Source organism: Rhineura floridana, chromosome 18 (assembly GCF_030035675.1).
Source record: "Rhineura floridana isolate rRhiFlo1 chromosome 18, rRhiFlo1.hap2, whole genome shotgun sequence".
Classification (NCBI taxonomy): Eukaryota; Metazoa; Chordata; class Lepidosauria; order Squamata; family Rhineuridae; genus Rhineura; species Rhineura floridana.
Window position 1 is genome coordinate 16,710,030 of NC_084497.1, and position 23,999 is coordinate 16,734,028.

At 45.4% G+C, this 23,999-nt stretch overlaps 1 protein-coding gene across 2 annotated transcripts; it reads left to right on the forward strand.

Annotated features, from left to right (window-relative positions):
* Positions 1-5,763: 5,763 nt before the first annotated feature.
* Positions 5,764-20,571, forward strand: YBX1 (Y-box binding protein 1). 2 transcript variants are annotated; one of them, XM_061602225.1, is made up of 8 exons: positions 5,764-6,192; positions 8,216-8,279; positions 10,762-10,795; positions 17,182-17,271; positions 17,428-17,730; positions 18,189-18,271; positions 18,372-18,637; positions 20,188-20,571. In XM_061602225.1, the coding sequence occupies exons 1-7, from the start codon at positions 5,949-5,951 to the stop codon at positions 18,604-18,606; spliced, it is 1,053 nt and encodes a 350-aa protein (XP_061458209.1). In that variant the 5' UTR covers positions 5,764-5,948; the 3' UTR covers positions 18,607-18,637; positions 20,188-20,571. The 2 variants fall into 2 exon arrangements, with proteins under 2 accessions (XP_061458209.1, XP_061458210.1); XM_061602226.1 differs by having other exon boundaries at positions 20,193-20,571.
* Positions 20,572-23,999: the final 3,428 nt, after the last annotated feature.

Genomic DNA, 23,999 nt, shown 5'->3' on the forward strand with positions numbered 1-23,999 from the left:
TCCAGCGAGGGGTATTAGCTTCAATAGACCTACTCTTGAGTAGAACTGTTGGCATACAACCCAATTTTATTCTTTAAAAGCATTTCCTGAAATGCCTAATCAAGCCCCCCTCCCCCCCAAAAAGCATACCAGGTATAGGTTGAAATAAGAAATTACAAGGATGAATAGCAGAGCACAGAGTTGCAGCAGTTTTGACACGGCAAACAACTTCCAGATTTGCTCTAAGTCTTCTGTCTACCTTGCTACTGATTTTTCAGTAGAGGCTAATGGGTTGGGCGGGGGTAGAGAAGACAAAATAATAGGATGATCCTTGAAAATCTTTACTGGTCCAGATCTCCCTTTCGAGTAATTCCTGCCTTGTAGGCCACAATCTGGATTTGCAGCTGAGTCCACAAATACAATTTTTGTGTAACAATTGCTAGCCTGTGTGCCTGTAACATCCTAATGGGTAACATTTATTATCAGGGAAAAAATAAGAGAAAGATGGGGAATTGGAGGTAACTCAACATTACAGAAACTTCTTTACCTGGATCCAACCCATACTTGATACATGCATTTGGCCGTCTGTGAGCCGGCCAGGTGGTCTTTTTGCAGGATGTAGCTGTGTTGCAGAAGGTGCTTGCAAATTAGACAGATCCAGTCTGCTTGTGTTGCATCGCATGTGGCAGAGCAAGCCAACCCACCCACACCTCTGACCTTTGGCAAAATAACTTCCTGACTTGCTAGAAGTGTTATGAAGGATAGATGCATCCCTGAGTCTTCCAAAGTGCCACTGCATCCGAGTCCATCCCCACCATATCTAACATTGTTTCAGCTACTGGTAAACCTTGTGTCTCTAAAGGGGAAACCTGTGGCCCTCTAGAATATTTTGAACTCTGACTCCCATCAGCCTCAGCCAGCATAGTCAATTCCCACAATGGGAGCTGTAATCCAGCAACTTCTGGAAGGCCACATATTCCCCATCCCTGCCTTGGAGCAGATGAAATGCCAAAGGGATCAGGGCTGAGTGAAGAAAAATGGGGTACGGAAAAAGCAAGATCCTTCCATAGATGTCGTATTGGGATTGAACTAGGAGGTGAAGGCCCACTGTTCCATCAATCTGTTCCGTGCAAGGATATCAGCTCTTCATCTTAAGTGTTGTGGATCAGAATCAGAAGAGGCGTTATTAAGGGTGTTGTGAACATGTAAGACCAAAAAAGAACCAGCCGTGCTGAATCACACCAAGGGTCCACCTAGTCAAGCATCTTCTTTCAAACATCGAGCAACCTCTGGGAAGTCCACAAGCAGAGACTGAAGGCCAGTGCCACCTCACCACTGGATATTCAGTGACAGTCTACCTCTGAATGTGAAGGTTCCACTGAGCCATCATTACATCATTGACAGACCTCTCTGAATTAACGGGGGATTTGGTTTCTCTGCTTTCTTGTCCTTTGGCTGAAGACCAGAATTGGCCAAGTAAGCAAAAACCCAGGTAGCCATCATAGTTCACCAGACTGACTTGGATTTAAATCAAGGCTCAAAGCTGCTTCAGTAATGAACTTCTTGGCAACCTGTCCCAAAGCCACATTTGCTTAGTGACTTCTGCCTTGCCCTGCCTTGGAATGAGAGTGCCTTAGTTCACAGAATTGTTACAGGGAAAAACACTAGTATTTGAACATGTTGCATAGAAGTAGATGGGAAGGGCTCTAGCTAGGGTAGAGTGTCTGTGCCAACAGTACCAGATTCAATACCTGGCATCTTAGGTAAGGCTGGGAATGTCTGAAACCCTGCAAAGCTATGGCCAGTCAGTGTAGACAGTACTGAGCCAGAAGGACCAGTGGCCTGGCTTGGTAAAAAGCCAGCTCCCTAGGTTCCTGCATGTTACTCTGCATGTTGCCGCATGACCAACTCACATTCTCAATGAGACTGTTGGTGTGTGCACACTGAAGGTTGCAGCCATCCAGCACAGTCAATGTGCACAGACTCAGGAGTGCATTCAAAAGGCTTACTTGGAGAGAGGCATACATAGGCCAAAGTATAGGGTATAGTTAAGTGGTATAGAGCAAGTGCTGCTTTGATGGCTATAATAACCTTTTTTTTTTTTACAATAATTTTTATTCAAATTTTCATAAAACATACAAAACAAAATCATAAAACATTCAAAGACAAAAAACAAAACAAAACAAAAATGATTAAACAAAAAAATAAAATGTTGACTTCCCATTTGTCGCAGATCAAATCAGTTATAGGTCTACAATATATAACAATCCTGTCTCTTAAATTATATTATAAAATCACTTTCCTCCAGTAGTTATCTTAATTAATCATCAAATCTCATAAACATTACTTTATTCTTTCCACAAAAAGTCAAAGAGAGGTTTCAATTCTTTAAGAAATATATCTATCAATTTTTCTCCAAATAAACATGTCGATTAATCCATCTCATCAAAATCTGTTAGGTCCAATAATTTCAATAGCCATTATTCCATTATCCATATTAATTCCATCTTCCATCTTCAATAGTCCTGTTGTCCAGTAATTTCAGTGTCCAATCTTCCATTATCAGTATTCCATAATAATCTTGCTGTCATAGCCATAGTCATATAATAAGAGTCTGATGGGAATTTCCTCTATCCCAAATATTTTCTTGCCATCAATTCTGAATAAGTTGCTGAAATATTGTTGTAAAGTCATATCTCTGTTCTTCTTTTTTACAAAATGCACTGGCTCATCTCTTGAGAGTTTTTCCATTGTCACATGGCTGCAGTTAATTCCATAGATTTTCTCTATATCAAGCTCCATCACGTCATTCCAGTCCAGAAGATTATCCAAGCCATTGATAACTTTATCTCTAATATCTTCATTAATTTCTTCAGAGATAACGTTAAATTCCAAACAGTAGATTTTATTTCTAATATCCATAAACTCCAGATCTTTTTCCAATTCCACATTTGTTCCAATCTCCAGGGCTTGTATCTTCCCTTTATTTTTTCTTTTCTCATCTCTGATCTCATTCTTCTCTCTCACAGGATCCCCTATTTCTTTAAGCTCCTGCGTCATTTTGCTCAGTTCCATTTTCAGCTCCTTACTGCCCTGTCGCAGGGTTTGTTTCGTTATCTCAATCTCATCCATTATTTTCTGAAACATAATTACTTCCAGATTCTCAGCCACTTTCTTGATTGCCATTTTTAAAACCACGAAAACAAAACAAAAATAAAGAAGAACCACTTCTTATTTCAGCAACAATTGCGTTAATATTCCAGGCTTGATGACATCACAGTATAAACAGAGCAGCCTGCCTTATCTCTCTATGTTCAAGAATACAAAACAAATTTAGTTCCCAGCATCAAAACAGTTAGTGGCGTCGTGAAGAAGCAGATTCGTCAAAATAAAATAGACCAAAAAGAGAATAGTCCCAGACAATATAATGTTCCTCGGAATAGAAATCCCTCTTCTGTTTATATCTTTAGAATGCACTTCCAGGACAGCTTTTTGCAATAGAAACAGAGATAAGCTGTTAATTTCGTGAATAACAGAGAAGAGTTATAGCTCACCCAGAAGTTCTTTAAAGCTGATTCATTTGACAAATCTCTTTTTGCTGCAACAATTTAAACCAAGTAAAAAAAATAATAGAAAGAAGGGTGCTTGCCTGTTAGTCCGTTTTCTCTTTGAAGAAAAGATAAACGTATTGCATTAATCAGATAGAGCTTGTTCGGAAGTCCATCCGGCATTGCTGGCTGGACCTTTTCTCATAAATTAATGAAATCCAGTCCTCCCAACAAAAACAGGCTTTTGAGGTTGATCTCTACGTTTCTCCCTGCCCGGGAGAAATTTCATCAGTCAAAAAAAAAAAATGTTCTGACTGATTTATATCTGAATAAGCTTCTTTTGAGGCGGGAGCCCGTCTCAAAAGCAGGCACAAGCGAAGTCACCCTTCCCGGAAGTCTGTGTATGGCTATAATAACCTTTTAAAAATTTCCAGGCAGTAGTATAGTTGTAAATTCAAAAGTACAGGGTCCCTTCAAGTTAGTCACAGCCATGCCCCCCCACTTGTTTGGATCAGAGCTCTTGTCTGGGGAGAAGACTGCCAGTCTGAGTCTTGCTACAGGAGGGTGGCACACTGGTAGAGCATCTGCTTTCCACACAGAAGGTCCCAGGTTTGAAACTCAACATCCCCAGGCAGGGCCAAGTTTCTTATCTGAAACCCTACAGACCAGCCAGGAGTTGATATTAGACAGTACTGAACTAGATGGATCAGTGGTCTGGCTCTGTATATGAGACACCTTCCTATTTTCCGAACTGGTCACATATAGATACATAAAGACCATCTGAAAGTCTTTAAGGTGCTGCAGTTGGTTTACAGTGTAATCCTATGCATGTCTATCTACTCAGAAGTCAATTTCACTGAGTTAAGTGGGCCTTCTTCCCAGGTAAGTGTGTATAAGGCTGGTAGGCACACGTAAATCACAATAGAGTATCACACACATTGGGTGAAATAAAGTCATTTTCCTCTGCACAGTGTAATCCCACTTATGTCACAATGTAACCCTATGCATGTTTGTCCAGAATTAAGAGCTATGTTCATGTAATTCTGCTTAGGACATGTGAGAAAGCCCAGCTGAAAACTAAATAACGTTATAAGCATGACAACAATTAATTGACTAAAGCTGCTATCACCAGGGACGGGGCACAAAATGCCCATGCAGAAGTCTCTTAACTGGCTCTTGGGGCTGCGGGCCACTCCTCCCTCCCTAGGCCCTTCTCACGCACCCTCTGGGGAAGGGAAGTAGCTCAGTGGAGCATATGCCCTTCATGCAGAGGATACAAAGTTCATTTCCTGGAATCTCCAGGTAGGAAGAATTAATCCTGGGAGAGAACTCTGCCTGAATCCCTGAAGGATCGCTGCCAGTCACGCAGCTAGATGGACCCATAGTCTTGACTTTAGAAGGCAGCTTTATGTGTTCTAGAACGGGGGCAGTGCCTCTCGCTTGCCTGGGTGGAGACGTGTGCGCGCGAATATGCATAAGAACCTCTCATTGAATGTACTCTCTCCCACCTGCTGCTCCATCCAGGTGGTCCCGCAGAAGGGCTGCCCATGAGGGAATGCAGCCCTCTGGGCTGAAAAAGGTTCCCCGTCCGCGATAGACACATTTTCCTGGGAGCTAAGCTCCTCTGAAAGTGACGAGACTTCTCGGGGGGGGGGGATGTGCAAGGCTGCGGTGTGAAGCCACGATCCTATGCGCACTCTCGTGGGATTGAGTCCCACTGAACGCAACGGGACTTACTTCTGAGTAAATATGCTTTGCAGGTGCATAGCCAAGATCTAAAGCTTAAGTCAAGCGACAGGCTTTGATCCGAAAGGGCAGGAGCGAGCCGACTCCTCGTCCCAAAACCCTACCTGAGGCTCCCCGGCCACATGGTCCCCATCCATGGTTAGAGGAAAGGGCACTTCCTGACTGCGCCTTTCCGGGAGGCGGGGATAAGCAGGTGTCTCGCCCAATCATCATTCAAAGCCCAGCCGCTGCCGGCCTGTGAGACGCAAGCCAGCCTGTTACAAAATCCAAACGTTTTCAAAGGGGAGGGAAGAGGAACGTGGCCCAGCCAATGGCTGTGCGAGGCTTCTGACGGACGGGCATCCCGGTCCAAGGGAGCACCCCCTCCCGAACGTCCGGGCGCGCCGGGGAGGCCCAATGGCCTCGCGCAGCGCCTGACGGGCAGCGCCCTCCGTCCAATGAGCGCCATGCAGTGGGCGGCGCCTGCGGGGTGGCTAGCGAGTGCGCGCCGCCATTGTGGCCAGTTCGATCGGTATCGGGAGCGGAGAGCGGAGCCCAGCGAGCCCGGAGCAAGGGAGCAGCCCCCCCCCGCCAACGGCCGGCCCCCGAGTCACCATCAACACCGCGGGAGGCGGCGCTGCTGCTGCTGCTGCTGCGAAAGCCAGTCACCACCGTCCACCGACAGTCACCGACGCCATGAGCAGCGAGGCCGAGACCCAGGCGCCCCCTGCCGCCGCCGCCCCTCTACCCGCGGCGGCAACGACGGCGGCGCCCACGGCCCCGTCCCCCGCCGCAGCAGCCGCCGCCGCTGTCGTCGTCATCCCGGACGCCAAACCCGGTAACGGCGGCAGCGGAGGAGGCGGCGGCGGCGGCAACGGAACCAACGGCGGCGGCCTGGGCTCGGCAGCGGCCCCCGCCGGCGGGGACAAGAAGGTCATCGGTGAGGAGAGGGGAGGGAGGGAGTGCGCGCGCGCGTGTGTGTGTGTGGTGTGTGTGTGTGTGTGTATGCGTGAGAGGGACGACGGGCGGGGGCTGCGGGCGCGCGCGCATGCGCTCTTAGAGCCGAGGGCAATACTTGGCCGGCTGTGGGCATCGTCCCCCTTTCCTCGCGCACATAAGCGCGCGCTTTTCATCTCCTCCCCTTCATTTTTCACTCGCGTTTGTCTCCTCGCTGATTGGCTGAGAGCGTCTGAGGGGTTCGCGCGCGCGCCTCTTCTGTACCTTCTAATCTCCTCCGTCCTATTCTCTCTTCCTGATTGGCTGGGTTGATTGGCTTCCTTCTATTCTAGCAGCCGCTCTCTTTCTCTCGCACCCTCCCCCCCCCCCGTTCGAGCGTTTGCCCCCGGCGGTTGAGGCGCCTTGCCTCGCGCTCCCTTTCTCTCATGCGCCTGCGCAGAGGGAGGGGGGGAGAGGGAAAGGAAGCGGCTCTTGCGTGTGCGAGGGGGCGTGGCCGAGGAGACAGCTCAAGATGTCCGCCACGCGCGGAGCCTTTGTGTGTTTGGAGGAGGGGAGGCCTCCGGCCGTTATTAATTGCTATTATTGGTGTTCTTAGCCGTAAATGATTTTCCTAGCAGTGGTTATGGTTAGCTGTTGCTGTTTGTATTTTATTTAGTTTGTATATATAATTATTTAATGCAAATTTTAATTAAGAGTTGTTGTTTTAATTAGGGTCTTGTGTTTGGAGTGCAATATGTGACGTTGGGCTGGTTTTAATTTTTTTTAAATGCCCTTCACTCAAGGTGGGGTGTAGATTAAGGCTGAGGGTTGTAGGAACATAGAAAAGGGCCACTTGCCGAGTCAAACCCCCGGTTCACCCAGATCAGCGTTGCATTCACTGGCAGTGGCTCTCCAGGGTTTCAGGCAGGAGACATTTCCAGACTTATTTTGAGAGGCTGGGCTTGGATGTGAGCAGAAAAGCCTGCCTTATATCAAGTTACGCTGACCTTCCAGTATTATGTACTGACTGGCTTAGCATATTTTATGCAAAATCCAATGATAGTAGCATTTTCCATGGCATTCCTTTCAGGTTCTGCTCAAAGGTTGCCACCTTTTAAAACTCTCCCCTCCCTTTTGCTTGTCTCTTTTTAAATACCCGTTTTGTCTGCAGGTTGATCATATTCATTTCCTTGTGGAAAGGTTCAGCTGCTGTTTTCCACATATCAGATGACTGCTAAATCCACTAGAGCAGGCCAGGCTATGTTTTGTTGTTCTTCCGGCCAGTTGGCAAACTTACACAAATGTGCACATGATTTGATTTCTCATTCCTTGGTTATTCAGGGTTTTAGAATATGTACAGCCCATTGGAGTCAGTTTTGAAGTTACATTCTTGCCATTAAAGCTTGTTTAATCTCATAATATTTTTTTAAAAACTGTTAAAGCTTGCAGTCATTTCTACCTTCTTAGAAATAAGACCTTTTGACTATATAAATAAACATGTATAGGATCAGGTTGCATGTTTTTTGTAAAGCTTTTAAACTTGTTGATGTATTCTCTTTGTTTCCTTTTGCTGTGTGTTTTAAATAAGAGTGAAAGCACACAGGCTTAGTTTGCTATGTTGTTATACATATTTACTAGCATGTCTTAGACAATGCAACCTGATCCTGTAAGTTTTACCCACAAGAAAATCCCACTGTGTTCTGGCGGGTTGTTATTTTCACATTAAGTTCATGTATTATTTAGCATTGCACTTTTTATACTTGGAACATTTTAAAGGGTACAAAACTCTTCAGATATGTGCTGTCTCAGTAAAGTTTTCCTGTTGAAGCTGGAGGGCTGAATCAACAGACCTCTTAGCTCACGTGTGACCTCTGGCACTAGGAAAGTTCCCCTTTTTGTCTGTGACAGCAGCCGCCATGATTTCCAGTCAAATAATGAGTGTCTATATGTAGCCCAGTCCTTTTTGCATGGGGGGGGTGCACAAGTCTCAACTTACGTTTCTTAACTTGTTACCTTTTCTCTTGTAGCAACGAAGGTTTTGGGGACAGTGAAATGGTTCAACGTAAGGAACGGCTATGGCTTCATCAACAGGTAAGAACTGATTTTGGCAAGAGAAATATGTCTGTTCTGTCTTTAGCTGTCCTCTGACCCTGATGACATTGCCAGTGTTGAGCTAAAGAAACTTTCCTCAGCTTGGTACCCTCAACATGTTTTGTACTACAACTTGCATTAGTCCCAGCTAGTGTGACACCATGCTGATGAGAGTTGTAGTCCAAAATCAGGTTGGTGAAGGCTGAGCTAGACAGGCCTTAATGATAGTCATCCACTGTACTTCAGCTTTTTTTATGTATATCCCAGTGGGTTGGTTTAGTATCTGTTGGTGCTTTGGCAGTTCTTTGTAGCTTCTCATCTGGAAATTAAAGAATAGATCAAATCAAATATGAACTAAGAGGTGTAAAAAAGGAGCTGGAGCACAGATATAGGCGATGAGAGAAAACAGTCCAGACAGTAGCATTTCCGAAGAGTGCTAGGGCTATCTTGAGCAGGAGTCAACATATGCACTGTGACAGAGAAGGCCAGATTTAGGAAATGATTATGCTTCTTGGCTGAAGGCTAGTCAAGTACCCCATGGTGTTGCTGTTCCATTTTTGGTCTCACAGTCTCAGTAAGGAAATTGGAAAGAAGAGTGAAAGGGTGGATCCAAAAACTTAAAAAGCAGACCGAGGAAAGGTGTGCGAGAGCTATCCCCAGTTATAAGACCATCCTTTGTTCAAATTACTTCTGGCTTGCTTTTGAACATTGGGCAAAGAGGGACAGAATTAAATCCAGCAGTTGTACACAGTAGTTGATTTTTTTAATGTATCTACAAACTTTCCTACAGAAAGAGCGTGTATAACGCACAAATGTGTGTGTAAGGGAGAGAGAGAGGTACATACACCATTAAGAGATTAAACAGCTTAAAGGAGTCTTTCCAGAAAGAGAGAGAGATGGCTCAAGGTGCTAGCGGTCTACCTTTGATTGTTTTTCAAAGGAGAGGTCTAAGTGAGGTATGTTAATTAGATTGTGGTCATTAGGCTTAGCTCAGAGAAGTGCCCCAGGGACGTCTGTCAAAGACATAGCAAATGAGAAATTTAAAATGATACGGGAAAATTTAAAAATAATAACTAGAGCTTAAATGGCTCCTCATACATGTGCTTGATGGACGATTGTCCACTTTGAGGCATCTGTAGGGGTCCTGTTGTAGTGCCGGCCATACATAAAACTGTTTTATGAACAATGTTGGTCTGCGTTAAGGCTTCAGATTAGCATGTATGAAATTAGATTGTTTGGTTTTTCTTGTGTTTCTTATACCATGGCTGCTGTTAAGTGCAAAATCAGGGGGGGCCTTGAGAAGTGTTGCCATCTCTTCTGGGGTGTTTCTCATTAGCACTGCACCCAGCAACATTTTCTTGTACTGTGTCAATAGAAGTCATGCATACTGAGCAGCCACAGCAATAACATTCAGTCCCTACTGTATGAAACTATTTTCTTTTAGTGTGTTTTGGTCTCTATATAGGTGTTGATCTCTGGCCAATCAACTGAGGGTTTTTACAGCTAGGTCTGAAATATTCTTTGCTAGAAATTGACATAGGTCATATCTGTCATGTGCTTCTGAATTTGACTTGAAAGTGCCATGGGGTTACATGTGCACTGAAAGGGACCCCTACAGAAGATGCTGTGAAATATTTCAGAAAATGGCAGTTGAAATGAGACAGCTCATCAGTTCATGTTGGTATATTAGTGGCTTCCTTGGGTAGTTCAAATATTCTATGATTCTATGAAATACCATTTGAACTACCAGATGCCATTCTCTCTGCAGTCATTGTTCTTCATCCATACCTTGCTTTGAAAACCTTTGTCCCACCTGTAGCCAACCCCATGTGCAGCTGTAAACTCTGCCCAGCACATTCCACTGTTGCAGTGTGGTACGTGCTTCTACTGGCTGTGGTTGGGGTGTATTTAACTGTAATGCCACCTGTCAACTCCTAACATTTTAAGCCCTGTAATGACTACGGTATGGGAAGGGTGGATGAGTATACTTAATGCTTTGGGATGTACAGAAACCCCACCTGCTGTTATTTTCTTCACTCTTTAATCCCTACCTAGAAAGTAGAATTTAATTCGTACTTAGAATGTTAAACTATAATAAGGCATATATTTGAATATTCCTTTAATGTTTGTGTTCCAGTGAAATAATTTTTGTAAATTAAATATTAATGAAAGCGCTTCTGCAGAAAAGAGCTGTCATGTGTCCAAAAAGGCATTTTGGCTAACTTGCAACTTAACCCTGCTTGAAAGCTGTAGCCAGAATTGCGAGAGTCTGCACAAAGAAATATGAAACTTCCCAGTTAATACACTCCCTGTATTTTTAGCGCAAGGAAGTCATGGGTGTGGGCAGGAGGAGTGATATGTGTTGCCCTTTGGCAGTTCCCCAACGCTACAGGCTGGCCTCCTTCCACTAGTGCCACTCCTTGCTGGAGAATGTTGGTTCTTTGTGTCGTGTTTTCTGAATTGAAAACTCCTTGTTTTGCAGGAATGACACCAAGGAAGATGTGTTTGTCCACCAGGTGAGACTGTTTGTTTTATACAGCTAGATATGTTAGATTCTAATGAAATGGTACTGTTTGTGCCTTGGTTGAAAGGGGTGGAAAAGTATCCGTGTTGTGGCTTTTGGGAGAAGTCATTGTTGCCTCAGAACTCAAGTTATGAAGAGTGACCTTTTATAGGGGACACCAGACAGCGCAGGGTAGCTGAAACACAATTTTAAGGGTATTGGACTATGACCTGGGAGACCAGGGTTCGAATCCCCACACAGCCATGAAGCCAACTGGGTGACCTTGAGCCAGTCACTGCCTCTTAGCCTCAGAGGAAGGCAATGGTACCCCCCCCTCTGAATACAGCTTACCGTGAGCACCCTATTCATAGGGTCGCCTTAAGTCGGAATCACCTTGAAGGCAGTCCATTTCCATTTACAAATGCCCAACACGCTCTGTGCCTGTCTGCCATTTCATGTCCCTTCTCTCTTGTTATGATTCTCTTCTCTCTTCTTTGCCTGCGGTGCTTCCTGGCAGCCCATCTATGTACTGCTTGTCTCCTCAGCTGGTCTTTATCCCTTGCCTATGCTTCACATTGCTTTTGTGCCCCTCAAGCAGCATTCTATATCATGCAATGGCTTGTGCCTGTTTTTTCTTGTCTCTTAATTGGGTAATTGGGCACATATCTCTGACAAGCGGCGAGCCATTCTCTTACCTTTGAAGCTGCAGAGGGAGGCAGAGATTAAAGTTTTGGTGTTCAAAGCCCTATGCAGCTTGGAACCAGGATACCTGAAATATTGTCTTACCCCTTATATTTCACTGTGATCACTGTGCTCTGCAGGTGAGGGCCTCCTGCAGATACCATCTTATCAGGAGGTCCATTCTGCACAATATAGGAAGCAGACTTTTAGTGCTGTAGCATCTACCCTTTAAATTTCCTCCTCTTAAATATTAGACAGGTGTCATCTCAGTAATCTTTTTGGCATCTATTGAAGATCTTCCTCTTTCAACAAGCTTTTCAAGCAGAGACCTTATCCCAGTCTGTGTCTGTGCTCAGATTGCTTTTTAAGTTATTTTTAAAGATGTTTTAATATGTTTTAAAGCCTTTTATTTTTAAGATGTTTTAAAGTGCTTTTAGTTTTTTTGTTGCTACTCTGGGCTCCTTCAGGGAGGAAGAGCAGGATATAAATTTAATTTATAAATTTAATCATAAATAAATAAATTCTTTGTTATAAGCTGCTGTTGCACTCACAGATGTCTTGGGCTGCTGCCAGATACACTGAGTCAGTGGAGACTTTTTTATGTCAACAAAGAACCAGAGTGATCATTGCTCAAATGTTAATATTTACACTTAACCTACTAAACATGGGCATTTCATTTTCACATGATGAAAATAATCTTGCTGTAGTCTTCCCAGTAATAATTAGTCCTTGCACTGACCTAAGTCACAGGCATTTCATTGTACTTTTTGTGAGCAAGGCACAGTGAAAAAAGAAGACAGTGGTGTTCACTGCACAGATTCCTATGTTTGCCGTGGCAACTCAGATGCCATCCACTGGCGAGGAGGGAGCCATCCTCCTACCTTTGAAGCTGCAGAGGTGGATGGAGATTGTCTCACTAGTTATTGCCACGATGGTTGTCACCATTCCAAGATTGGGAGGAAGGCTATGGGTTACAAACCAGCACAAACCCTGCCAGCCTTTCCTACTCAGGAACAGGAAAGTGGAGTAGGGGAGGGTTGTACACAGCTGCTGAAAGGTGCTCGGAGTGCCTTCCAGTGGTGGCACCCAATTACCCCTTCCTTGCTAGCCCTTTTCATGTGAAAAGCCAGCCCTTGGGGTAGTGGTGTGGGGGGCTGCTGGAAGGTGCGCAGAACACCTTCCAGTAGTAGCGCCCGACCAGCTCCTTTCCTCACTGGCCTTTCACTCAGCAAAGGCCAGGAGGAAGGTACTAGGGGCACTTTTAAGCAGCATCACCCAAACAGCTGATATGGCACAGTGAGGAGGAGAGCCTGGCTGGGAGTCCAGAGTCTGTGAGTTCAAATCCCCGCTCGTGTCTCCTGGGTGCCAAGGGCCAGCTAAAGATCACCCCCACAGGGAGTGGCTCAGGGGTTACGTGCCCTGCCACCTGTCCCAAGGAGCCCAGTTGCCCCCAGCTGGCAGTTGCGGACAAGGAAGGGGCTGGCTTGTGCAGCCGTGGCAAGCTGAGCAGGCCCTGGCCAGCTGGGGAGGACTAGCCTCAGAGGGAGGCCATGGGAAACCCCCTCTGAAGACCGCTTACCATGAAAACCCTATTCATAGGGTAGCCGTAAGTGGGGATCGACTTGAAGGCAGTCCATTCTCATTTCACCCAAACCAGTATGCTTCCCTAGGAAGGGGCTTGATGGGAGTGACTGGAGGGTAGTGACTAATTTTTTACTTGGGTTCAGTTGTAAATTAATAGGGCTTAGTGCTCAGATTTTGACCTTTGGTTAGGAAATATGTGACATATTATTGGAAAAACATTTAAATAGGTTTCTTTTGAAGCTATTTTATTGATAATTTGCCTTTTTCTTACTTAAATCACCTTGGCTTAAATCAGTCTGTCCTGATAAAAAATGTTGTAGATACTATGCACAGATTTCTAATTCCCAGCTCAAGGACTCTTTAATTTAGTTTCAGAATGCATTTATAGTTCTCTCCTGTCTAGGTGATGAAGGCCCTCCTAACTGGGATATATTCCTTCTGGATTTTTTGTGCTGAACAAATTTTCCTTCCCTGCATTGACTGATGACTTTCTTGTTGGGGAGGCCAAAGTTGGTACAGGCCCCATCAGGAGTAACCTGTGGTTTTCCCATGGTTTAGCTCTGCTATTTCTTAAGAGCCAGGGAATTAGGGCTGTGACTACTGCTACATTTGTAAATGCTGTTAATGGTGCTTACTTGTTCAGAGGCAGGGTACCAAGAAAATACTGTGAGCACTATTTAACTTTGCTTCAAGTGCAGCTGTTACTATTGACACTGAAAAGTGTTTGGTAAGCAAAACTATGAAGGTCAGTTTAATCAAGTGAACTCACATGATGGGCTCAGAATTCAAGCTTCTCCCACTCAAAAAGACAGAATTTTGCTCCATGAGTCCAATTGAGAGACTAGCTTAAGACACTCACGTGAGCTTCTGAACTGATTTCCCTGCATTATGTGGACATCAGCCTGTGCCAGCCCTCTCTCCTCTGGAAGTTACCGGCAGCTTATTTGCTGAGTCCTTTGGTCTGGTGGTGCTGTTATTGAATGCCAAGTTAGTTCATAATAAGACCATGCTCATTTTCGACTTGACCATGGATGAAGGGGCTGACTTGACGTACATCACCGAGACTTGGATAGGTGAGCTAGGTGGACCTGACCTAGCACATCTGCCATTCGGTACAGCACCGATTAGGGGGTCAAGGGGGGAGTGCTGTAATTGTCCACAGAAGTACTATCTCATTCACTCTTGGCCTTGGGATGGATTTAGAGGGTCTGCACCTGGTGTTGGGCCGAAGAGATTGGGGATACTGCTGGTCTTCCACCACCCTGTTGCCCAGCAACATCCCTGACCGAGCTGGCAGAAGTGGTCTCTGGTGTGGTGTTGGAGAACCCCAGGACAATAATTATGGGTGACTTCACCATCCATGCAGAGGCAGCCATTGGGCTACGGGACTTTGTGGCCTCCATGACAGCCATGGGGCTTTCTCCAATGGTCATTGGTCCAACACATCAGGCAGAGCATACCCTTGGATGTAGTCTTTACCCCAAGTGATAAGAGAGCTGGATCGAAGATAGGGTGCGTGTAATGCACTCGCTTGTTATGGTCAGACCATTACCTGGTGAAGTGTGGTCTGGTAGCAGCAATTCCCCCCAGGAGGAGTGGTGGGCCTTGTCGGATGGCCCTCCCTCGGAGAGTGATGGAACTTGGTGCATTCCTGAATACTAACGGAGATTTTCCAATGGAGAAAGCTGATGGTCCTGGCAAAACCCTGGTGTGGCGGTGGAATGGGGAAGTGAAACAGGCAGTTGACATGAGAGTTCTCTAGCATTGTGGAGCCCAAGTTGCTCCTTGCTATTCTGGGGAGCTTCAGGCTATGAAGCAAGCCCAGACAAAGACTATAGCTCGCAAATGACACAAGTCTCAATCTGAAGCCAACCAAACACTGGTTAGTGTACTCAGTCATGCCTACCATGTGGCAGTGTGGGCTGTGAAGAAGGCTAATTTTGCAGCTTGCATTGCATCCTCCAGTAGCTGGCCGGTGGAATTATTTTGAATGGTCTGGAGGTCACTGACTCCCACTGTGGGGGAGGGACCTCCGGAGCATTGGAGGGCCCACTCTGAGCGACTGGCATCACACTTTGAGGATAAAGTTGCTCAACTTCAAAATGACCTTCACTCTTCTGTTGTTGCAGTTTCAGATGAAGTACCCAATGCTGGAGTCGATGATGTATTTGGGGATCAGTTTCAGCTTCTGCTTTCAGCTGACGTGAACAAGGCTGATTAAAATCTAGCAGAGGAGGGTTGACTGGTTGGGTCCAGAGTGTGGTTAAAACTTCACTGCTTGAGGGGGTGGTCCCTGCTACCTTAGAAGAGGCAGTTGTGAGGCTACTCCTAAAGAAACTGGCCCTGGACACCTTGGACTAGAATAACTATTGACTAGTTGCAAATACCCCTTTTGGGGGGAAGGTGGTGGATGGAGTAGTGGTGGGGCAACTGCAAGCATTCTTGGATGACACAGATTATTTAGACCCATTCCAGTCTGGTTCAGGCCTGGCCATGGAACTGAGTCAGCCTTGGTTGCCCTGATGGGTGGCCTCTATAGAGAGCGGGAATGTGACCTTGGTCTTGCTTCTCAAACTCTAGGCAACTTTGGATACCATTAACCATGGTATCCTCCATGACTGGCTCCACGGAATGGGAATTGGAGGCACCATGTTACGGTGGTTCCTGTCCTTCCTACAGGACGACTCCAGAGAGTAGCATTGGGTGATTGTCTTTTACCCCTCTTGCAGTTGTGCTGTAGGGTGCCACAGGGTGCCAACTTATTCCCAATGCTGTTTAATATCTGTATGAAGCCGCTAGGAGCAGTCATTAGGAGTTTTGGGACAAGGCGTCATCAGTATTCTCCATAGCATCCAAATCAGGAGAGGCTGTGTGAGCCCTGCCTGGATACAGTGGTGAGATGGATGAAGGAAAATAAGCTGAGCTTGAATGCTGGCAAGACAGGGGCACTGTGCATGAGTAGTTCCCATGTCCGAGAAATGGGTCAATTGCCTGTCCCGGACGGGGGTTGCACTTCTAAAAGAGCAGGTGCATAGTCTGGGGGTGCTTCTGGTTCCAGCTTTGTCACTGTGACACTAGATGCCCAGGTAGTCTCAGTCTTTTTATCAGCTGTGCTTGGTCCATTCCTGGACCAGGAGAGCTTGACCACAGTAGTTCAAGCATTAGTGACTTCAAGACTATTACTGCAGTGCACTCTATGTTGGGCTTCCCTTGTACTTGACGTGGAAACTTCAGCTAGTGCAGAACGCTGCAGCCAAATTGCTGACAGGAGAGAGACTGTCAACATGTAACACCTCTGCTGAGGGATCAGCACTGGTTGCCACTTTGCTGCTAGGCCAAGTTCATGGTATATATATGGTATATAAAGCCCTTAGCAGCTTGGGATCCAATTACTTGTGTGACTGCCTTACCTGTTATGTGCCCACTTGAGCACTTCAATCTGTGGAACAGGCACTGTTACAGTGCCACATAATATCCATTCTGCGCTTGTAAGAAATCATTCTTTTAGTATGGCAGTACCTACTCTTTGGAACTCCCTGCTTGTTGACATCAGAAAGCTGCCTTCACTGTATTCTTTCTGGAGCCTACTTAAAACTTTCTGTGTTGAGGCAAGCCTATCCAGACACACAGACGCTGATGTTTTAGTTTTTTTCAATCTGTTGCTGTTTTAATTATCTTGTTTTCTGTTTTAATTGTTCTAAAAATGTTTTCAACTACTTGTTTTTAACTGGTTTATCAATAATTTTAATTTCTTTTGTAAACCACTTTGAAGTTTTTTTCAGTCGAGTGGTATATAAATTTTATAAATAAATCTGGGAGGAAGCACCAGGATCACTTCAGTTTCTCTTCCATGGTCAACATCTTTGGAATAGAGACTTAGGGCTGGAAGAGACAAGGTTCTTATGCAGAACCTGCTCCTGTGCATCCCTAGCTTGACAGATGGCCAAGTCTGTTTGCCACAGACCAGTAGAGGTATCTTCCAGGGATGCCTTGAACAGCTTGTGGGAGGGAGGGTACATACCACATACCTGATGGCGGCTTCTTTATGTTGGAGGACAAACCTTGTTCTCAAACATGTTTTTTTGTCGGTACATCCCTTACGTTCAAGTCTAAATCTGAATTATTTTTTATCAGACTGCTATAAAGAAGAATAACCCCAGGAAGTACCTTCGCAGTGTAGGAGATGGAGAGACTGTGGAGTTTGATGTGGTTGAAGGAGAAAAGGTGAGTAGACTATCCTGGATTGGTTCAAGTCCTTTTTTGCTCTTTGGAGCTCAGCTGCTAAGTAAATGGAGGCCATCAGCTTCATTCTGTGTTTCTCTGGACTTGTGCTGGCACAGCTGACTCTTGTTCATGTTGTCTCTTGATGGCTATTTTTAGGGTGCAGAGGCAGCTAATGTTACAGGGCCTGGTGGCGTTCCAGTGCAAGGCAGTAAATACGCAGCAGACCGTAACCAGTACAGACGATATCCACGGCGTAGAGGTCCTCCACGCAACTACCAGCAAAATTACCAAAACAGTGAGAGTGGGGAAAAGAATGAAGGGTCAGAGAGCTTGCCAGAAGGCCAATCCCAACAGCGCCGCCCCTACCGCAGAAGACGGTACCCACCTTACTACATGCGTCGGCCTTATGGCCGGCGGCCACAGTATTCCAATGCTCCTGTGCAAGGCGAGATAGTGGAGGTAATTTTTATGAATAAAGGTTTTTGGGGGGCTGGGGTTGTAAAAGTGCAGGGCCAGCCTGAATAATGGGGCTGGTTGCGAGTAGTCCATGTGCCCAGAAGAAAACCAGTAATCCTGCCTTTTGTGCACTGGCCTGTCTGAAACACAGGCGTTCCCTTTATTGCTGTTACACCTGCCAAACTTGCAGTGAACCCTGTGCTACCTGTGAGTAATAACAAGGTTGCTTTCCCCCTAATGTTAATGACTCCTGGCATCTTTCTTTCCTCCCAGCTGAGCCAAATAATTCAGCTTTATTTCCATTAAAATGAGTTTACCCTAAAGACTACAGTTTAATTGCGGTGTGAGCTACCTATTAAAATGAATGGCTTTTTATTGCAGTTTTCCGCACTTTGCTTAGGGCGGCATTTTTCTTAAAAGCTGAACAGTGCTGTGTATTTATCACCTCTTCCATCTTCCAGGGTGCTGATAACCAGGGTGCAGGAGAGCAAGGCAGACCTGTCAGACAGAACATGTATCGGGGTTACAGACCACGCTATCGCAGGTGAACTTCCACAGAGATCATGTTTAGTGCTGAAATATTTCAAATGCTTTTGCCACTAGAGGCAAAGGTGAGATGCTTAAAGCCTTGCTGAACTTTTCAGGGGTCCTCCTCGTCAACGACAGCCCAGGGAGGAAGGCAAAGAAGAAGACAAAGAGAACCAGGGTGATGAGGCCCAGGGTCAGCAGCCATCTCAGCGTCGGTACCATCGTAATTTCAATTACCGACGCAGACGCCCAGAAAACCCTAAACCACAAGATGGCAAAGAGACAAAGGCAGCCGAACCATCAGCTGAGAACACGTCCGCTCCCGAGGCTGAGCAGGGCGGGGCTGAGTAAATGCCGGCTTACCATCTCTACCATCATCCGGGTGAGTGGGGAGCAATTCCCACCAGGGAACTTACAATTTTTATAAAAAGCATAGAATACCAAATGTAAAATACATCAGAAGATAAAAGAACATTGTTAACTAAAAGTGTTCATCCTCCAATAACATAGAAAGGACACTTCTTTTCCCACCGAAGTAAAAGATGAGCACCAGTTAGGAGTGAAATGCCTGAGTGAATAGGAGCATCTTCACCTGGTGCCTCAAGGTTAATAGTGATGGCGCTTGGTGCCTCTGGGGAGGGCATTCCACAGCCGTGAAGCCACCACCGAGAAAGTCCTGTGAGATGTTGCCATTCTCTGCACCTCCCTCAGCAGGGGCACATAATGAAGGGCCTCTGATAATGAACACAAGGTCTGGGTAGGTTCATGAGGGCAGTCCCTAAGGTTAAGTCACCTTACATTTTCACATTCTTGAGGAAAACACTGAATTGCAGAGTTCTGAGTTAGTGCTTTTAGAAATCTTGATCAATCAGAAATCAAAAGGCTCACTGAAGTGGGGATCAGAGTTCTGTGAAGAGTAGAGGGCTTTAACTATGCTTGTGCAACAAATGTGTTTGGGGTCGACAGGTAGAAGCTTCCACTGCCCCTTTGGGAAACGATGAGAGACCACAGAAATGTGTGTGCTGGCAAGGGCATCCTACCACTGAAATGAAATGCAACTAATTGGTAGGGCCAAGAAGAGGATACAGTTGCAGGCCTTCTGACTATAATCTTCTAGAGGTTATTCAAGGGAAGACAAGAGTTACAGGAAATCTATCGGAATACCCAAGAGCGCTGCCACTGGGCAGCTTGTGTTCATTTAAGGAAGGCTTACAAGGTAGTCTCTACACATTCTTTTGAACTGAACAGAAGTTGAATGCTTGCAAAGGCTTTAATGGGATTTGCTTCAATTGAATGTCCCGAGTTCAGGTTTAGATGGCAGTGAGAGTGTCTATAAACAAGGTGTGGCTTTGAAGAAGCCATGATGGATTTCATGGGTCAGGACACCTAAATCCTGACCTGTGGAAAGCTGCCAAACCACATGGCCTGACTAAGGCTACAGCATCACAATTCTAGTTCTCTCAAGCAGCTACTGAGGCCATTAACCTGGGTCCAGATTGTGCCACTATAGCCTGCAGGTGGAGATTAGCATGATTGCATGTTTTCTCCAATTAAAACAAAAATCCTGCACATAGGAAAGAAATCTGTCAAGATGAAGGGTCGGCTATAACTGTTCTCCCAGGCATGTGCCTTCATATGAACAAGGAATGATCGTGTGTTGGGGGAGCATCCCGTTCTATAAGCTCTCCCCTGCAGTTTGAAGTGGTGGTGCATTATGCCTAGGAACAGGTTAACCGCCTTGAGTTCCAGTTTGGAAAAAGGGCGGGGTATAAATAAAGATAATAAATAAATAATGAAATTAACCACTTCATCTGCTGTTTTGAGAACTAGTCCAAAATCCCATGCTTATGTACGTGTGCATGGGAAACCCAGGGGCAGTCTGTGGACATGCCACATTTACATGGATTTTACCTTTTTTCCCCCTCTTTTCAGTTTAGTCATCAAAGAAGAGAGAGAATATGAAAATTTTTAAGAGAATATGAAATTCCAGCAATAAGAAATGAACAGAAGAATTGGAACTGAAGACCTTAAGTGCTTGCTTTTTGCTGTTGACCAGATAACTCGAACTCTCTGCATTATCTATGCAGCATGGGATTTTTATTATTTTTACCTAAATAAAATGGTCTCCTTTTGGGAGTGACAAACATGTTTTTTAAAGACCTGTTTTTTCTCAATACACCTTTAAAGGTTTTTAAATTGTTTCATATCTGGTCAGTTGGGATTTTTAAGAACCTCATTTTTAATTTGTATGAAATATACACCTGATTTTTTCAAGTCAAACTGCAAGCATCTCTTAATAAAGGTCTTAAGAATTGCCTGGCATGGTGTCCTTATTCTGAATATAATGACCTTAAGTGATAAAACTGGTTCCCCACTCATCTCATCTTGGAAGCTCGAAAGACAATAAATGTGTTGTGAGTTTGATGTGCTAGATCTTCACCAGCTCACTTTCCCAGGTGAAATGTCTGTTTATGAGCTAAAGTGCTTGTGAGTGGACACACAATGATGGCAGGATATGGTACTGCATGGCAACTATTGAGTGTTCAGATCTAAACTTTAATTTATTATAATGGTCTGTGATAGGAACACTGTTTCCAGTAGGCCTTTGGATTACGGATGAGATGCAGGAGTGAGAATCCCTAAATTGGCTAGGAGCAATAATGTCATGCTTGGATGACTTGTAAGGTTTTGGTCAAAAGTTGTGCTGTGTGTTTGTGTGATGTGGCCACGATGGTTGAGAGAGAGCTAATGTCCAGAAAGGATTCAGTTGAATTTGGAAGAGAAGTCTGAAGTAAGACAGTGGAAGCTGATTGGAACTGGGCATCACTGGACTGTGCAGGAAGGGTGGGGAACCTCAGGCCCTAGGGCCAAAGGGAGTCCTCCAGGCCTCTGTCTGGCCCTTGAGACTCTCTGGGCCACACTAATCACAGCCCTGCTCCACACCCTCCTTGAGTGGTTGCCTGTCTGGAATGTGTCCTTGCTCCGATTATGCCTCTTGCTTGCCTAGGTAGTGGATACATAAGGGAATCGGAGCCTTCTGTGCAGGAACTAGCCATCTGTACAATGGTAACTTTTACATGTGTTGCTCCATGCGCTTTTGCCTATGTGGCCATCAGGCTGAAAAAGTTTCCCTAACCCTGGTGTAGCAGTAGCTGGAACCAGCAGCCCTGAGTTGGCCATGCCAATAACCTCCTGTATTGCAAAATTGTGTGGTGCGCCATTGCCTCACAGCGTTGTCCTTGTGCTTCACTTCCTTTTGTTGCTACTTGTCAAGCTATGGAGATTTGCAGCGTGGTGACGTTGCATTATGTATTTTATTGTACTGCAAACAGATGATGCTGGAGGAGCAAGGGAGAATTCGTGGAGACGAGGATCTCCTCTTTCCTGTAACGTGCAAGTCTGTTCTGTGACATCGTAGCAGTTATTCTTGAGGTGGCTTGGTAGATGATGTTAGACCCAAGCATAACAAGAAAACTGGCCAGCACAGGCAGCTGGTGTATACCCAGTCAGGTGGTTGGTCCATCTAGCTCAGTCACAATGTGTCTGCCTTGCATGCAGAAGGTCTCAGATTTATTCGCTTGTCTCTCCGTGTAGGGCTGGGGAGGGCTCCTGTCTGAAACCTGGAGAGCTGCAGCTAGTCTGTGTACACCACTGTTCTTCAACCTTGGGCCCTGAGATGTTGTTAGACTGCAACTCCTACCATCCCCAAGACAGAATGGTCCATTGACTGGGATGATGGCAGTTGTAGTCCATCAACATCTGGGGATCCAAGGTTGAAGAACACCGATGTAGACAATCCTCAGTTAGAGAAACAGCTTCCTATGCTTCTGTGTATTGTCTAGGCTGACTGCCAACCATTCTCCAGGGCTTCAGCTTACCTGGCGCCTGCCATGGATTGGCGTACAAAGCCACAAATCTGATCTCGGGCAGTAAAATGAGCAGGTTAAATCTACTGGATGAAGTTGCCTATCTAGTGCTGTATTGGAGATATGCATTAATTTGGAATTCCATCCCCCCCCCCCAAAAAAAAGAAACCTGTGTTTTGTCCAGAGTTTAGGATGGTATAGGTATAAGGAGGCATCAGTGGTGGTGGCTGTGCTTCCAGTAAATTGTTAGTTGTATTTCAAGGTTATCTTGCATGTTAGTTGTCCTTTACATAACGGTGATATTTACTTCCTTGTGTTTATTACCCTATTCTGTTCAAAATACTCCAGGCAGCTACAATACAAAGGAATTAAACATCCCATTAATGAGAATGCATAAATGATTAAAACACCTGAATAAACTAAAACTGAGAACAAGAGTGCTTTTGTTGCCTGCTGAAAGGTGAGCAAAGATGGACCCAGAAGAATCTCTCAGAAGGGCATTTACACAAAGGGCCCCATCCTATATGTCCAGCTGGTGGAAAATTTGAGCAAGTTCTGTGAATCTTGGCATGGACTAGATAGGTTTCTATGGCCCCTACATGGGACTTACTTGGAACTGTTCAGAAATTGCAACTTGTCAGAACAGAGCAGCTAAAGTCTTGGCTGACGCCACTAACTGGGAGCTTCCCTGCCTTCTTGTCTGTTTCCAGGCTTAAAGCCTGCTTGGGTTGGGGATGTTGAAAAGATCACCTCTCATATGAGCCTGTCTTCATTGGTACACCTGGTCAGGGTACCCAGACCCTGAGCTTTTTTTTTTTAATGAAAGTCTCTAGCTCTTCTAGGAAAAAAAGTTATGAAGTAAATCAGGCAGTACTCTTCTAAGTGATTTTGAAATATGCCAGCTGGCTGCTCCCACATGTCAGTGTTTTTAGCCGATGAGTGAAGTTATAGCTGTGATTGATAACCAAGTTGTTTGGAAACCAGACAATAGTAATCCCTACGGTCCTAAAGTTTTCCTCTCCCCTTTGGTACACTTTTCCTGCTTCTGTATTATTTTCTAGTAGTCCTTAGAATCTTCATAGTTTGCCCTTTTTATCTAGCAACCAGGACCTGTCTTTCCTATGGTGGGTTCATCAAAGATCCCTTGAAGCTATTTTCTATAATAATAATTTAATAATAATAATTTAATTTTTGTGTCGCCTATCTGGCCAAGGCCACTCTAGGCGACGTACACAATTAAATTCCAGTAAAATACAATATAAAATACGATTTAAAATACATAGCAATACAATACGGTCGACAATAAAGGATTAAATTACAGCATAAAACAGTATGTAAACAACGGGCATTCAGTAATAGTGATAAAAGCTTAGCCCACCCCGGAGGTCCCGAAGGCCTGTCCAAAAAGCCAGGTTTTTAATGCTTGGCGGAATGCATCCAGGGAAGGGGCGTGTCGAAGATCGAACGGGAGGGAGTTCCAGAGAGTGGGGGCCGCCACTGAAAATGCCGTCTCCCTAGTTCCCACCAACCTAGCTGTTTTCGTTGGTGGTACTGAGAGAAGGCCCTGCGTGGCTGATCTAGTCAGGCGGCTAAGTTGGTGGTACTGGAGGTGCTCCTTCAGGTAAACTGGGCCGAGACCGTATAGGGCTTTAAAGGTTAATACCAACACCTTGAATTGGGCCCGGAAAGCAACTGGAAGCCAGTGTAGATGAACTAACACCGGCGTAATGTGATCACGGCGGCGGCTATTTGTAAGTAAACGGGCCGCCGCATTTTGTACCAGCTGTAGTTTCCGGGTCGTTTTCAAGGGTAGCCCCACGTAGAGCGCATTGCAGTAGTCCAGTCGAGAGGTGACCAGTGCATGCACTACCAGTGGGA